This window comes from Aspergillus costaricaensis (assembly GCF_003184835.1).
Source record: "Aspergillus costaricaensis CBS 115574 unplaced genomic scaffold BO79scaffold_9, whole genome shotgun sequence".
Classification (NCBI taxonomy): Eukaryota; Fungi; Ascomycota; class Eurotiomycetes; order Eurotiales; family Aspergillaceae; genus Aspergillus; species Aspergillus costaricensis.
This window is the reverse complement of record NW_020291809.1, coordinates 609,976-626,282: the sequence shown is the minus strand read 5'-3', so window position 1 is coordinate 626,282 and position 16,307 is coordinate 609,976. Positions and strand designations below refer to the sequence as shown.

The following is a 16,307-nucleotide window of genomic DNA, read 5'->3' as shown; positions in this document are numbered from 1 at the left end:
GTTTTCTGATGTCCTTTAAATATCCAGACGCCCTGGCCACCTGCAGAATAGTTCTGTGGTCATATGCCCGGATGCCGTATACTGTACGTAATGTCATCTAAATCATTACTAGACACCTGGAGTTTTTGCCACATATTTCTTTATGTGTGAAACATATACTTTGCTTCAAAAGGTAAGCACCGGTATAGGTAGCATTTTACTGAGCAGGCTCTATGAGGTATAAGAATATCGATTGGATTGAATTGGAAGTATAGGATAGACCGATAAATGAATATGTATATATACCTGAAGAAAAAGAAGACGAAAGAAAAAAGGGGTAAAAAAAAAAAAGTCAAGAAGCAGAACATTAAGTTGCATTTATTTCTATGGATTTCCTTAGATGAGACTGCTCATGAGTATCTACATGCAGACGGTTGGGAAGAGTCATGTTCAGGAAAAGGCAAGAGCGTATATGAAGGGAAGATAAGGCTTTTGTATACTCCAAAATTATTAAAGGGTCTAAATCCTGTGCAGGTTCGATATTTAAGTAATCCATTGCAGATCTAGAAGTCTTCAACATAAATCCACTGAGGTCAAACGGGGAGAATTCCGGCGCAACTGATTACTATCCACGAAATGCGCGACGGGCTGTGAGAACCCTGGGAGGTTCGGCAGCCTCCCCATTCTTGCCACTCGTTTACTAAAGATCTTGTGGGTACAGACATCTACAACACTAGTTTTACTCTCTCTTCCCATCCTGCTTGATGAGGTCCGCCGCTCTCTCCGCGAACGCATACACAGTAGCTTGCAGATTCGCCGTGCTTATAAGCGGGATAGCACTCGCATCCACAACCCTCAGGCCTTCGATACCGTGGACCTTCAGATTGGAATCCACCACTCCGTCCTTCTCGCGAGGCAGCATCGAACAGGTTCCCGCGAAGTGCCACATGGAGACCAAATTGTCCCGAGCGTACTTCTTTGCAGCATCCAAGTCTCCTTGGAAGTCTGCATCTGGGTCACGGAACTTCAATGGCTGTTCAAGCAGTTCCCCAAGCTGAGGTGACTCTGCTAATTTCTTGATACGGAGCAAGTGTCGTGCCATGACTTCCAGGTCGAGAGGGTTTGACATGTAGCCAGGGTCAATGATTGGAGGGGTTTCAGGATTTTTGGAGGTACTGGGGTTCGGTTTGTCAGTTCTACAATTTCTATCAAGAAAGATGTAAACAACAAAGATGAACTTACATTTGAACGCTTCCGCGGGAAAGCGGTTGAGAGAGCATTACTCCAAGCGTAACAAACTTTCCTGGTGAAGCATCTGGGATAGTTCCGTCCCTGAGATCTTTGGCATAATTTGTCTGCCCCAAGGCGGATAGGTACGCAGCTGATGGTTGCTTGGGATCAAGAATAGTGGTCTTGGCGATGTCATAGTAGGATTGCGTTGCCTTGTGCTGTGATTTCTCAGCAGCGTCGCTGGTGAACAGTGCCTGGAGATCACTTCTGTCCTGTTCAGGAAGAGGTAAATAGGCGTAGGTATGAACTCCAAGTGACGCGAGGGGCCCAGACTTCGTGGCAGCATATTCCTGCATTGCCTGACCAATGGCTTCAGGCTCTTGTCTAACGAGTGAGTCTTTCGTTTCCACTTCAGGCTTTGCTTGGAATGCGGTATATGAGATCATGTGATCTAGGAGCATTAAATGTTAGCTTTTTTTAACCCAAAGCGAGTAGTTGTCAAAAGGAGAGGGGTTCCTGTTATCTATGTCGCCGGTGCTAGACTGGAAGCTGTTCACATACCCTGAAGATTTTGCCCAACTCCGGGAAGGTCCATAACCACATCGATACCATGCTGGTTTAGAAGTTCTGCTCCACCAACTCCCGAAAGTTGGAGGATTTTCGGAGATTGGAAAACGCCAGCAGCAAGTATGACTTCACTCTTTGCCTGAACAGTCTTTGAGGCCCCATCATGACTGTATTGGACCCCAATAGCCCTGGGAGGCTTGCTTTCGTCAAACAAGACTCTCTCAACAAGAGCGTTTGTAAGGACATGAAGATTTTGGCGAAGTTCCACAGGCTTATAGTAAGCCAAGGCAGAGTTACTTCTCTTACCCTCCGCGTCAATACTAGCAAGGCAGCTGAAGGAGCCTACAGAACTGTGGATAAACGGATCCCCGGCATTGTATTCTCCACAGCTGCGAAACAGTTCAGCCCATGCTTTGCGGATAGGATGTGTCACGTTGCCAAAAGATGTTTGGATTGGACCTTTCGCTCCGTTCAATTCAGGCCAGTCCTCAATTGCCAGGCTTTCCTTGTCATCCTGTGCTACAGTTGGACTGCTGTAGGCCTTGGTCAAATAGTCTTTCAATATGGCCCAATTCCATCCGGGATTACCGAGTTCTTCCCATGAGTCAACAGCCCCTTCAAAGGGGGGAACAAAGACGTGTGCATTTAATGAACTGGATCCTCCGAGTGTTTTGCCCTGATTAAGACCGATCACTCTGCCATTGAGACCCGGCTATAAGAATTATAAATTAGCTATCTTACACACTCTCTCTTCATAGGGACAGGGGCCATTCATACCTGAGGGGCCGACTGGAATTTCCAATCAGCGTCAGATCCAAGTAACGCGGCATAAAAGATAGGAATGTTCACGCGGGGATCTGCTGTCAAGTCGGCACCTGCTTCGAGAACAAGGACGGAGCTGTTGGAGTCCTCGCTCAGTCGAGAAGCAGTTACCAGGCCAGCTGTACCGCCGCCAATGACGACAAAGTCATATGCAGTAGTAGCCATTCTGTACTGTGTGCAGGTTTAGATTCAGATTGGATGAGAGTGTGAAAAGAAAAAGAATTCGGATGTAGGAAGTAGCTTGCTAAGAAGGAAGGAATACCCCGAGACGGGAGAGAGATATATATGAGGGAATAATTGAATGGCCTGCTATCTAGGATCATCAGTCAACAAAGAAACATTAGAATGAGCTCCACAAATGCCAGTTATACCCCGCCCAACAGTACCCATCTCAAATCACCGGCTTCTGCCCCACCAATATATCTAACCGCTAGTAGTTACGTAACATGAAACCGAAGTCTGAGATAGTCATTGTGGGCTTTATTACAAACACGTATCAGTACTAGACAAATGTATCACTACTAGAAAATAACCTCAAAAGTGGAGAACAGACAACTATATTGAAATATTAACTGAGTCTAAACTTAACATACTTTTGGCTTAGGGAGAGGACTCTGGGAGCATAATGAGAACAGAGCTTGGAAGACTGGGAAAGCTTACTTTCGCGCCGCGATCGTAGGATTTTAGGTTAGGTTACAGACTTTGAAGGCTGATAACGAGTTATGTGGCAGTGTAAAGGTAAGCTGAAATTTCGGCTGCATAAGTTCGGTGCTAAGGGGCTTTCCATTGGTCATTGGAATGTTTGTTTGGTTATGAGCCAATGAAAATCAGACTTTCGGCCGCCCGAAAGTTGGCTTACAATCCTCTAAATTAATTCAACGATATTCTTGTAGAGGTCAGTGTTCTTGGCCTCGTGCGAATAACAGTCACATGCATTCGCGCAATCCCAGCCCTACCAAACCCATACAGTCTCTGGCTGTACATTTGTTAAATTTTCGAAAAATAAACAATTTAGGGTTTGTACTATTGGGCGCCAATGGTCAGCATTCATATTATATAACACTCACATAGCTGCGACCTATTATTCCTATCCAGAATATCAAAGTGTTGAATACTGTATTCTTTACTAGTGCTAGCCCAGTTGGGAATTTGGCTGTTCTTGCGTTATTTCGGAAATTTAAGTAATCTGCGGCCAAAGACTGTAGACTTCTCCGTGGCTATTAACGGCCTTCATTTGGCCCCATGCATTTTCCGCCCCATGAATTTTACTCCTATCTGCTTAGTGGAACGCATTTTGGCCCCATGCATGAGACGTTTGCGTACTCGGGGCTCCTCCCGGCCGATTCAGCATTGACTATGGAGTAAACGGGTTGTGAGTTCAGCGATCTGACACGGGTTGGTTGTCTGTACTTACTGCTTAGGGGATCGTCCCGTGAGGTGCAGCGGGTCCTAACAGTAACCCTGTCTTCGATCATCGTATGATGGTATCCTGGTACTGAGTTTTATTAGTGGCACTGCCGCAGTGTAGTCTCACTTAGGCCATACGCTAGACCTTCATAGGTAATTGTAGTAGCCAGTCATATAGTTCATACGCAAATGATTTTCTTATCAGGATGATTTACCCTGCCAGGAGCCCCACCTAGTGCCCTCCCGAGTTCCCCAGAGCCTCACAGGGAAGGAACCCCAACAAATGTCCCCGGTTAGGGCTCCGCCTACACCTGATAACGTTACTGGTAGAATTGCTGGTTGTGTTACTTGACAGTCTATCAGCTAGAGTCTCTAATGGAGGTATGTACAGGAAATCTTTGGCACATCTCTAAGGAATAGGAACATAAATATAATCATAAATTTTGGTGGGTCGGGACAGCCTCCGAGAGAGACCTGATAACAGAGACGTTCACGTAAGAGTTCCTGGGGCACTCCGGGAAGTCACAGAAATAGGATTGACCAGTAAAATTAGTAGCACAAGGGGCACGCACTTGAACAAGGAAAATCAGACGGATAATATTCCGTTTTCAAATACAATAACTTGCTACTAAAGAGGGTGTTTGCTGAAGTCAGATGACTGAGGCTTAACCCTACCTAGATGTAGCAGAGAGGTACAGATATTAACGGAGAGAGGTACGATAAATATGGATATTCCTTTCATCTTTGATTTCAAGGCAGAGGTTGAGATGTGTTGGGCTCTTGTCCCAAAGCCTGACGCAGCTATTGCTTCTGAACTACTTAGACGCCACTATCCAAAGACATATCGATGAGTATAAGCGGATAAACATAAAATATCTTAACAATAATAATGCAAGCGAATGTAGAAGTTCGTCTCGAGAGTTAAGGTAAAATGGAGACACAGATGGTTCCCAGCCTGCTATAGAATTACCCACTTGTCATACAGCTCCACCACTGAAGTATTACCTCCTTTTTCATGGGTACGTAAACGTTTTATGGATTGTGTGAACTCCGAATGAGCCTTCGAGCTAGCCCCATTTTACAGTGAGCCTATTGCGGCGCTCGATAAATAGAGGCAGTCAAGATCATGGATCCTGGCACACGATCTTTGCTGGGAGACACTGCTTCACTTTTCCTATCTTCAAATCAGTTAACTTCTCTTATATTTACAATCATGGCGTCTTTTCTATCATACTCGTTCTATCATGCATACACTGCCCATTTATTTGTCCGTGATAATATCAAAGAAATCATTTGCCTGGGGCTCTTATTCGGGGTAGTGAATGCATCTGTGGCGCCTGAATTCGGCATGGGTCCCTCTTTGCCTTTCCACCAGATACTTTTATCTTTACCTCAAATGTTCCTCTGGTCATGGAGCAATCTGTTTCTTTTCACTCTCCATAATCAGCGCTCTGAGTCTGCCATCTCAGAGGACAAGATCAACAAATCCTGGAGACCTCTTCCAGCAGGCCGGATAACTCCCCATCAAGTCAAGCTTCTTTTATATTGCATGTATCCCGTCACAATTACAATTGCAGGCACCACGGGGGGTGTTGGGCCTTGTCTTCTGGAGGCATTCTCCTGTCTGTGGTACAACGAATGGAACGGCGCGTCAAATCCACTACTGAAGAACTTGCTTAATGGTATTGGGTTCGCATGCTTCTTTTCCGGCCCACTGGAAGTTGCAACAAAGAGCTCAGTTTTTTCGGGTGATATGAAGGCATTCATGTGGCTCCTTGTTCTCGCTGGAGCAATTACGACGACTTCTCACGCCCAGGATTTTCGGGACATTGATGGAGATAGAATCACCGGTCGAAGAACAGTGCCCTTGTTAATCGGAGATGAAAATGCGAGGTCTGCCCTGGCAGTGGGAATTATAGGCTGGACAGCGTTGTCCTGTTGGTTTTGGGATGTTGGCTCGGCTGAACGCTCATGGCTTTCCTGCATCCCCGCGTGCGTCGCGGGCACCATGGTGGTTTGGGGATTTTACTACAACAAAACTCGGGAAGGAGATCGGAGGTCTTGGAAGATTTACCCACTGTGGCTCATTGGACTTTTCGTTATGCCTCTGCGTATTCTCTAAATAAAGCCAAAGAAAGACAATCTGGCCTGCCTTAGAATAACGGGTAGGCTCTTCAAATAGTTCTGATTGGCTAGGTTATCACAAATGATACAGTAACTTAAATTTCCTTCTCAGATTGAGGTGCTTGTAAGGGGCTAGGCGCTGCTGTAATCGTATATATTGGAAGGTGGCTACGACGCATGAAGTGTAAGCCTGGAAGTCAAGTAAACTGTGCTCAATTCGTATGATTTACGCTTTGGAAAGGGAAGAAGCGCAGGCGGAGGGACACTCGCGAGAACCCACCCTTCGCCCAAGTTCCCCTTCATATATCAAGATTACATTGTATAGTACTGGTTGAAACTGTAGTATTTTGGGGCCGATCCTTTACTACGTGGCATGATTGGTCCCTTCTCAAAGACTTTGCCCCCATGGATTGGGGTTGGAGCGGTTTGAGCGGTTCCGGGGCTGCATCGATGGTCGGGACTGGTGTGCGTGAAAGTGGGAAGTAAAGCCGCCAGTCGGTTGATTGGTGGGACCCAGCTAGATAGAAAACTTGACGTAAAATATAAGGAAAACGGGTCAGGTCAGTGCAGGCTGATAGAGAACGCGAATGAGGTATTCCGCACCAATTGGTCAAGCGTAAACTCCCTGAACTAGCTTAAACTCTTGATTGCAGCCTGCCAACCGTGGAAAGTGCTACATTGCAATCAAAGTGCTAAAGTCGTGGATTATCTGAGTGCACCTGCTTTGTTCAGTAAGGTAGACTTTGTATAGTTCTAGTTTAGATCCTTGCCAACCTTGCCAAGTGGCTGTCTAATTAGTAACGACCAAGGCCATTTAAAAAAATGGGAAAGATGAATTTTCTACATATTCTGTTGTCCTTTTATGAAGCGCAGATGAGGCTACAGGACAGATAGAACTTGTTGCAAAAGACTTCTACTGTGAGAAATGCTCTACATTTTTTTGGTGGAGATGCTCTTAAGAAGTTCATATGGGTAAACTTGACGAGGCAACGTAGGGATTACGATGCTTAGACTAGCGAGTTATTCGACTGTGCATAGCCCTCTGCTAAGAGGTTCACATGATCATATGAGATAAGAGAGTACATTAGAGCATATTGATTAAGAGTGTTCGAGATTTTATACATCGGGTGAAAGTCCGACTATCATTACCCAGATAGGAAAGAGACTAATTTTCGTAGTAGTTTGCGAAGTGGACGGGGTGTTCGAGGGGTTATTGCTGTGGAGACTGGGGAGAGCTGGCTTCAGAGTAAACCATTCGCTTCTCTTTGCATATGCCTGTTTGAGGGTAATGTACTTTGAGGGTAATTTACTGTGCAAGAGCGGAGTGTGACGGCTGCTTTAGACTAATGGTTAGGGAGGTGAAATGTGGAGACTTGAAAACATGAAAGGGGCTGTGTCAAATAGGGTCAGCGCCCGTGCCTTCCCTTAGTAAAAAGGGCTAGGCCCTGTCAGCCATCTGGAATCGGAACATCTATGTTCTGACCTGTCTGGTTCTGGATCTTGACCCGGAGATACCTGTAAAAAAAATAGAAATCTCTAAAATAAGTAAAGAAGTTTACTAGAGTTATAAAGAAAAACTTCTAGAAAAGTTATCTATAAGAAGGACTAATTTATCTATAAATTAAATAATTTTTTTTTTAATAAATTTAACTTTTTTATTAATTACTGTATCTTATGTAGTCCTTCTGGCTTTTTAATTTATTATAATTTTAAATTTATTTCTTTTTAAAGTATTTATCAGATAACAGATTGGTAATATATAATAATTATAATAAATTAATAAATATTTTTAGTTATTATAAAGATACTATCCAAGCTAATATTATTAACTAATTAACTAAATGTATTGAAGAACTAATAATCTAGAGTATAGAAATATAATATATTATTTTCTAATAGAATATAATAATAAATAATAAAATTAGGACTAATTTTAAATAAATTAAATAATTTATTAATATTTAACTCCTGCTTTCTTAGGTATTTATTATAGTATTTTTATTTATATTAATATTAGTATTAATATTAGTACTAATCTAAAATCTAGCTGATATAAAGAAACTAAAATTACTAATACTTATAAGTTTTGATAAAAAAAATAAAAGTAAGTTTCTGAATTAATTTAATAATATACAGGTAAAAATCAGGATTAACTAATAATTTATTAGTATATTAACTAAATAAGCCTGGTATATATTTATATTCCTGGATAAAAAAGCTAAAATAAAGATTAATCTATAAATAAAAGCTAATTATAAGATTCTATTCTTCTTAATTATAGCTTTAATTAATTATTTTAAACTAATCTATAAGAATCTAATTTAATAAAAAAAAATTATTAATAAGCTGTTCACTCTTAAGCAGGAAAATTAAATAATTAATAATTTTTTAATAAAAATTAATAGCCTGCTAATCAAGGCTGGAAAATATAATTAGAAGAATTTAAATAAAAAGAATCTCTTATATCAAGCTCTAAATAATAATATTTACTAATAAATAATAGATATTAAATAAAAATCAGATTTTAAAGACTTTTACTAATAAGTTAAATAGATAGCTGATAAATTTATAAAAATAAACTAATTTTTAAAAAAATAATTAAAATATTTTAATACCTAGGTAGATAGCACTCTTAAAAAAGTAATTATAAATAATATTATAGATTAAAAACTTATAGTAGTAAGTGCAGAACCTGCTTAATAAGTTTAATAAATATTAAAAAAAATATTAATTAAATATTATAAGACAGGACTCTGTTTATATTATAAATTCTTAAAATATTATATTATTAAATACTTTTATCTGCTACTACAATATTTCTAAAATTTAAAAAATAAAGTCTACTAAGCTTTACTTAAAGATAATCCAGCTAGTAAAATTAGTCAGGTATTAAAGAATTCAGTTACTTAATAAATTCCTATTTTAAAAAAAATATAACTCTCCTAGATCATTACCTAGGAGGGTATATATTAATTAATTATAATTATAAAAAATTTAAAAAAAAGATTTAAAAATTTAAAAGCCATTATATCTTCTCCATATTAGAATTAGTTAATAAAATTTATTTTATAAATATTTTAATTAATATTAGCTATATACCTTACAGGATGATCAGCTAGAACTTTATAAATAAAAATAAACTAAAATATATTTTTATTAAATCCTGAAATATTAAAGAATTCAAAAAAAAGAAAGCTTGTATAATTAAATTAATAAAAATATTATTAAATATAAATAAAAATCTGTAGAAATATATATATTTTTATATTCTACTATATATATATAAATATAATATTATATTAAAATTCTTATAAATAAAGTACTAAAACATAATATTTTAAATTAAGGATTCTATACTTAATATCTAGAGTACAGGAGTGGAAGTATAATATAGATAAAAATAAAATTATTTCTTAATATTATTTATAATCTCTGTCAATGCGTGGTGTACTTAAAAAAATTAAAAAAAAAAAAAAAATTTAATAAAATTATTTATAATAAGCCTGACAGATATTAATAAAGTCTTTTATAAACTTAATTAATTAAAAAATTCTATAAAAGTAGAAAGCAAGCTACCAGATCTTTATTATAAATACTTAAATATTTTTAATAAAATAATAGCAGATATTCTACTATTTTATTACCCGGGGATAGACCATGCTATTAAAATAATTAAAAATATTAAAAAAAAAAAAAAGAAGATCTTTTAGAACCTTTTCTACTAGATAAATTAACTAGAACTTTTAGTACTATGGAAGATCCTGATTAACTTCTTAAAAAAAAGATTTATAAAAATTAGTAACTTTCCAGCAGCCATATCTATGTTATTTACTTTAAAATTTAATAATAATCTATATTTTTACATAAACTACTGAATACTTAACTAAATAATTATAAAGAACTAATATTTCTTATTATTTATTTAAGAAATTCTCTAATATATTTCAAAGATCTGTTACTATATTAAATTAAATATTATTTAAATCTTCTACTACATCCGGATTAAAAAAAAAGATAAATAAAAAACTATATTTTATACTTATTTTAAATTATTTAAATAACTGGTAGTCCTGTTTAGGCTTATTAATTATCTAAATATATTCTAATAATATATTAACTGAACCTTATAAAAATTCCTTAATAAATTCTGCTTTATCTATATTAATAATATTCTTATCTTTATAAATAAAAATCTAACTATATACTATACCTAGATATAATAAATATTAGAATACTTATAAGATACAGATCTCTAAGTAAATATTAATAAATATAAATTTAAGATAACTACTATGAAATACCTAAAATTTATTATTAAAATAAAGAAAGGAATCTGTATAGATCCTGTTAAGATTTAAATTATATAAAATTAGAAAATACTGAAGACCATCTATAATATTAAAGTTTTTTTAAGATTTACTAATTTTTATTAATAATTTCTCAAAGACTGGAAGACCTACTTAAAATCTTTAATATAATTTATTAAAAAAAATATTAAATTCAGCTGGATACCAGAGATCTAAAAAATATTTAAAATTCTTAAAAAAATCTTTACTACTGTTTTTATTTTTATATATTAAGATTCTGAATAAGAAATACTAATAAAAATCAATTTTTCTAAATAGTATATAGGAGGAGTACTATTCTAGTAAAATAATTAAAAAATTTTTTATTTAGTAATATACTTTTTAAAGAAAAACCTGCCTGTAGAATATAACTACTAAATTTATAATAAAAAATTACTAGTAATTATCTAAATCCTGTAAAAATAAAAACTAGAGTTTATTATATTTTCTTATTTTAAAATTTTCAGTAACTATTAAAATCTAGAATATTTTATGATCTAACAGCAATTTATAAAGTAATAAATATATTAGGCCTAGTTCTTAAATTATTTTAATTTTATAATTAATTATTATCTAAAAATAATAAATACTTAATTAAATATTTTATCTTAAAGATTCCAGGACATGCCCAAGAAGAAAAATAAATATATTATAAATTAAGAGATCTAGTTATTTTATCTTGTACCTGAAGAAGAACTTATTTATATAATATTTATTAATAAAATCTTTAATAAAGAAATTCCTGCCAGTCTAAAATCTAAAAAATTAATATTAAATAATTTATAGAAGCAAGCAGAACAGGCTAATAAGAATTTAAAAAAATATTATAAAATAATAATTAAAGACAGGCCCGAGCTCTTTAAATAATTAAAATTAAAAATCTCTATTATAAAATACTAGCTGGATATGAGCCAATATTTATTTTTTTAAGAATAAGTCTAGATCTTTAATTTAGAGTTCTTATAAACTTAGATTATTTAAGAAATTTATAATAATATAATTATTGGATACCCCGGATAAGACTAGACTTATAAAATAATTATTTACTACTATTACTGGCTAAATATAAATAAAAATATTTATTAGTTCTGCTGTAACTATAACAGCTATAAGATTAATTATATTTAAAAAAATTATAAATAAAATTTTTTAAAATTATTATTAATTTCTGATTAATCTTAGTAAGATATTACTATTAATTTTCTGGTAAATCTTCTAGAGTCTTAAGATTATAAAAATATTATAATTATTATTAACTGGTTAATTAAAGATATTATTATTAAAATTATCCCGAGTATAGATATAAAAAATTTTATAAATATATTTATTTAAATATTTTACAGTTATTATAAGATACTTTAGTCAGTAGTTTTAGATTGCGGCTCTTAGTTTATAAGTAAATTATAAATAATCTTATATAAAGTACTAGATATTAAATAATATTTTTCTATTATTTATTATTCTGAAATAGATGGAGCAACAAAGTACTAAATTATAATTATTAAGATCTTTCTATAATACTTTATAAATTAATAATAAATTAATTAGTAAGAATTACTGCTTCTGATATAACTAATTCTAAATAACTAGAACTCTATATTAATAAAAATAAGTTTTTTTTTTTTATAGTATGGCTTTTATATAAAATTCTTAGATTTAAGTATTGAAATAAATTCTCTAAAATATAATCAGGCCAGGAATTTTTGAAAGCAGGTTAAAGTTATTCTCAGTAAATTTTAAAAAATCTGAGATATTATTAATTTAATAATAACAGCAGTATAAGAAATACAGAAATAATATATTAATTAATAATAAAATCTTGCTCCCTGCTATAAAAAAAATAATAAAATCTGGTTAAATCTGAAAAATATTATAACTAACTAATTTAATAAGAAATTGGACTAGTGAAATATAAAATTTATAATACTGGAATAAATTAGAATATATATATATAGACTAGATATATTATCTGGAATTTATCTAGTATTTTATATTAATTTATTTTAATCTATTATTACAGATCCTCTACCTATCCAAAAAGTAATTAATTAATAATTAGATATTATTATCATGGAAGACAGCACTAAGAAATATATTATTAAAAAAATTATAAATAAGAAAAATATGCCCTAAAAAAAATATAATTATAAAAAAATATTTTTAATTAAATAAAAAGAATATACTAAATCTATATAGAAATTAGTAACTGAGTTTTATAATATTAAAGTCTATAAATACTAGTATAATCCTATCTACTTATCTTATTTAAAGAAATTTATATCAGCTCAGCTGCGTCATAATGGGGAGAATAATAATTAAAAAAGACTAAATTCTATCAGTTATCTGGAATCAGAATATCTATATTTTAATCTATCTGGTTCTGGATCTTGACCCAAAGATATCTATAAGAAAAATAAAAATTTCTAGAATAAATAAAAGAATTTACCGGAGTTACAAAGAAAAACTTTTAAAAGAGTTATTTATAAGAAAAACTAATCTATTTATAGATTAGATAATTCTTTCTTTAATAAATTCAACTTCTCTACTAATTACTGTACTTTACGTAGTCCTCCCGGCTTCTTAGCCCATCACACTTAGTTGTGTCTAATAGGGATGGTGTAATTTCATTTTTGGGAAGCCATTACAGTAATTCTGTAATTTCACTCAGTTGAACTATTACAATTTCAATTTATTATATGATTTTAGTGAATACTATAACTGACTAATTATATTATTAATTTTAACTAATTTAATTAATTAAATTATCAGGATCCTGATTCCTTAGTAATCTAAGAAAATCAGAGATTTCTTATTATTTTGTATTATAAATATATATATATTAATCTTTTAAACATTGAAAACACTGCTATATATATAAGAATATATAAATTTTAATGATTTTGCTTAAGATTAGTTTATTTAAACTAATTTTAAGAGAAAACTAGCATCTATATAATTTAAAGGTATTTTTTAATAAATTAGACTTTATCTGCCTTACCTGCCTGTGTATATACTTAGTAACTTCTACCATATTATTTAGCTAACTGGTTAATATACCTGCTTATCTACCTGCTTATCTACCTGCTTACCTATAATTTTAGCTAAATCATGGTGCTAAGTCTATATAAATTTAGTATGATTTAATCCTTACAACAGCCAAACCCATTACATGAAATTTGACCAAAAATGGGTGTATTACATGAAATTGTAATTACAATCCACCATCCCTAGTGTCTAAGCGCTTAGACTCTTAAGGCTCTAAGCACCCGTGCGCGGCCGGCGGTGGGGCGGCCGGTTCGGCCAGTCCCGGAGACCTTCAGAATACAATGGGACTGTGGGTGATGTGTGTGGGCCACTCATTGTTGTTGTAACAGCAGGTGATGTTTGCTTCTCGAGCTTGATGTAAGATCGAGAGGAGAAGAAGGGGGAGAAGATGAAAAGAGAAGAAGTGTGAGGGCAAGTGCGAAGTGCACTCCTAACTCAGCCCCCTTAAATCCCCATGTGTACACGTACCACGTACCTAGATCGGTGCTCTTGGTGGGCTTGTCTTGTAGGCTGCACAAGGCAGAATTGATCCTTGTCAAGCGTGAGAATTATCTGTGACTATTGCGCATATGGCCCCCACAACTCTCCAGACTCTCTCTTATTTACAGCTCCCTGGTACTCGGTCTCTTAAGACTGGAAGTCACGTCATATTTCAGAGTCCTTAAGACACAACATCATTGAAACTCGATCTTTTCTTCCTTCTAAAACAGTGACTGTATCTGATATATCATTTTCTCCCAAAATGACTCTCCCATTAGGAGCCGTGCAGCTAGCCGTGATCTCATTCATCGTGGGCCCCATGGCTATCATCGCTGTGGCGCTCAGACTGTGGTCCAGATATCTACAAGGAAGGAAGCTCGCTGCAAACGATTACTTGGCACTGGTAGCATTGGTACTGGCTGAATCTGCTTTGTCCGTGTTTCTGGCAGGTATGATTCTCCAACTCTGGGTCCCCTCGAAATGGAGAGACAGCATTTTGAACTCACACACAATCTAGCTGGCTTTGCTGCTGGCTTGGGAGTTCATTTAGAGGAGCTTTTAGCAACGGCGCCTCAAAAGTTTGCTCTACACATGAAGGTAAGTTGATGAATATTAGTAAATGTCCTACCCTGTACGGTACAATATTGACTGATTTTCCTTCGCCATTGCTTTAGCTTTTCGTGCCTGCACAACTGCTGTGGGCAGCGGCGAACTCGTGTGTCAAGGCTTCAATATTGTACCTCTACATCGACCTCTTTCCAAATAAGGTCTTTTGCCGTTTGTGCTATGGCACACTGTTCATCACTGCCGCGTATTTCACCATGGTACTGATCGAAGCCTTCGCGCTTTGCAAACCGGTCCAATATAACTGGGATAAATCGATTGAAGGACATTGCACTGGTGAAAATATTGCCTACCTCGTTGCTGGCATTGTCAATCTCACTATTGACACTTTCATTGTTGTTCTACCGATGCCTCTGGTTTTCAACTTACAACTGATTTTATCCAAAAAGATTGCCGTCTCTGCAATGTTTAGCCTCGGGGCGTTGTAAGTATACTCTTCCTCCTTTGTTTCTTTGTCGCTTGCAGAGCAGGTTGCTTACTATGATCACACTTGCCAGGATTTGTGTTATTTCGCTGTTGAGGGTCGTTTGGTTGTGGACTTGGAATCTAGCTGACATGACCTACAGCGTTACACCCGGTGCCATTTACTCGGTATTGGAACCAAACCTTGGGGTTGTAAACGCGTGTTTACCCACAATAAAACCTGCTATCAACGAGCTGTTTGGGTCGTACGTACACCTCCTGACCACTTGACTGCTTGACAAGGAATCTTGATTTTTATCTCGAAAGCTTTAAGCTAACACTCAATAGTGGCACACTCCATGGCGCGAAAGGTAGTTCCAACAGCGGTGGTGTTTATAGTAGCAGATCGAGTCGAAAGCTCAACGGAAAAGTGAAAGGCAACCTTACTCGGGATTTCGAACAGCTTGATGATGAACTTGCACTAAATGAAGTGCACATCAACAATCATTCTACTGTCGGTCTCGTCAGCGGTGACCACAAATTGTCGAGCCCAGATTTATGTTGAGTGATGGGGAAGATCCAATGGCTCAAATTCACTATTGCAATCCAGGCGGGCATGTCCCAATCTACCATTTTGGAATTATGTTGTATCAAAGCCTGGCTTCCACGGTTTAGGTCAAGCGTTACCACAAATTCTATTCGTTTTGTTTGCTTTTGCTTATGTAAAATGTTTGCTTGTGTTAGCCTTTTACCCCTTCAGTCTCTTTACTCGCTCGTTACAGGCGAGCAAAGTTGTAACTGTTTAGCGCCGGATCAGCAGTAGTCTTACTGTAAGTAGACGTATCTAGTAAGTTGTTTTCCTCTCCCTTTGCATTTTTCCATTTCGTTTTTTGTTTCTTTTTCTTACTTTTCTTTTTCTTTTTCTTTCCTCTTTCTTTCTTTTTTTTCTTTTTTTTTCTTTTTCTTTTTTTCTCCTTATTTCTTTATTTTCTTCCGGCCCCACTTCCCGCTCCAAAAAGCAGCGAGGGCACAAATAATTCCCTCATTGATTGATGTCCTTACTAAAATGTACTAAGCACTAATAGAGTGGAGGACTCTCTTGGCACAGGAAAGGCGCCATATAGTGCGACCGCTTAATTTGAATTAAATTTAATTAATTGCTCTGCTGTAAGAGGGCTCTCTGAGGATAGCCGGAATCGGAGAAATTCAGTTAAGACAATACTACGAAGTAGTCAGGACTCGACTCCAGGGTTCCGTTTGGACCCCACGCTGACAGCGCAT

At 35.4% G+C, this 16,307-nt stretch overlaps 3 protein-coding genes across 3 annotated transcripts; 2 read left to right on the top strand and 1 right to left on the bottom strand.

Annotated features, from left to right (window-relative positions):
- Positions 1-524: 524 nt before the first annotated feature.
- On the bottom strand, positions 525-2,890 carry BO79DRAFT_286307 (GMC family oxidoreductase). The gene is made up of 4 exons (XM_025688455.1): positions 2,554-2,890; positions 1,771-2,488; positions 1,222-1,660; positions 525-1,154 (listed from the first exon to the last, which is right to left on the bottom strand). Exons 1-4 carry the CDS (start codon positions 2,761-2,763, stop codon positions 719-721), a joined length of 1,803 nt encoding a protein of 600 aa, XP_025541722.1. The 5' UTR covers positions 2,764-2,890; the 3' UTR covers positions 525-718.
- Positions 2,891-5,218: 2,328 nt separating this feature from the next.
- On the top strand, positions 5,219-6,127 carry BO79DRAFT_142753 (UbiA family prenyltransferase; the record flags this gene model as incomplete). The annotated part of the gene is made up of 1 exon (XM_025678291.1): positions 5,219-6,127. One exon carries the CDS (start codon positions 5,219-5,221, stop codon positions 6,125-6,127), a length of 909 nt encoding a protein of 302 aa, XP_025541721.1.
- Positions 6,128-14,262: 8,135 nt separating this feature from the next.
- BO79DRAFT_226652 (uncharacterized protein) lies at positions 14,263-15,591 on the top strand (the record flags this gene model as incomplete). The annotated part of the gene is made up of 4 exons (XM_025683813.1): positions 14,263-14,449; positions 14,518-14,597; positions 14,675-15,048; positions 15,375-15,591. The coding sequence occupies 4 exons, from the start codon at positions 14,263-14,265 to the stop codon at positions 15,589-15,591; spliced, it is 858 nt and encodes a 285-aa protein (XP_025541720.1).
- Between the last annotated feature and the right edge of the window lie 716 nt (positions 15,592-16,307).

What these genes read in the sequence shown, in the direction of transcription:
- BO79DRAFT_286307 (XM_025688455.1), bottom strand. Translation starts at nt 2,763, where the DNA reads ATGGCTACTACTGCATATGACTTTGTCGTCATTGGCGGCGGTACAGCT. An exon ending in AATTCCAGTCGGCCCCTCAG is followed by an intron (nt 2,489 to 2,553) that starts GTATGAATGGCC and finishes TAATTCTTATAG; the next exon opens with CCGGGTCTCAATGGCAGAGT. An exon ending in TCCCGCGGAAGCGTTCAAAT is followed by an intron (nt 1,155 to 1,221) that starts GTAAGTTCATCT and finishes ACCGAACCCCAG; the next exon opens with TACCTCCAAAAATCCTGAAA.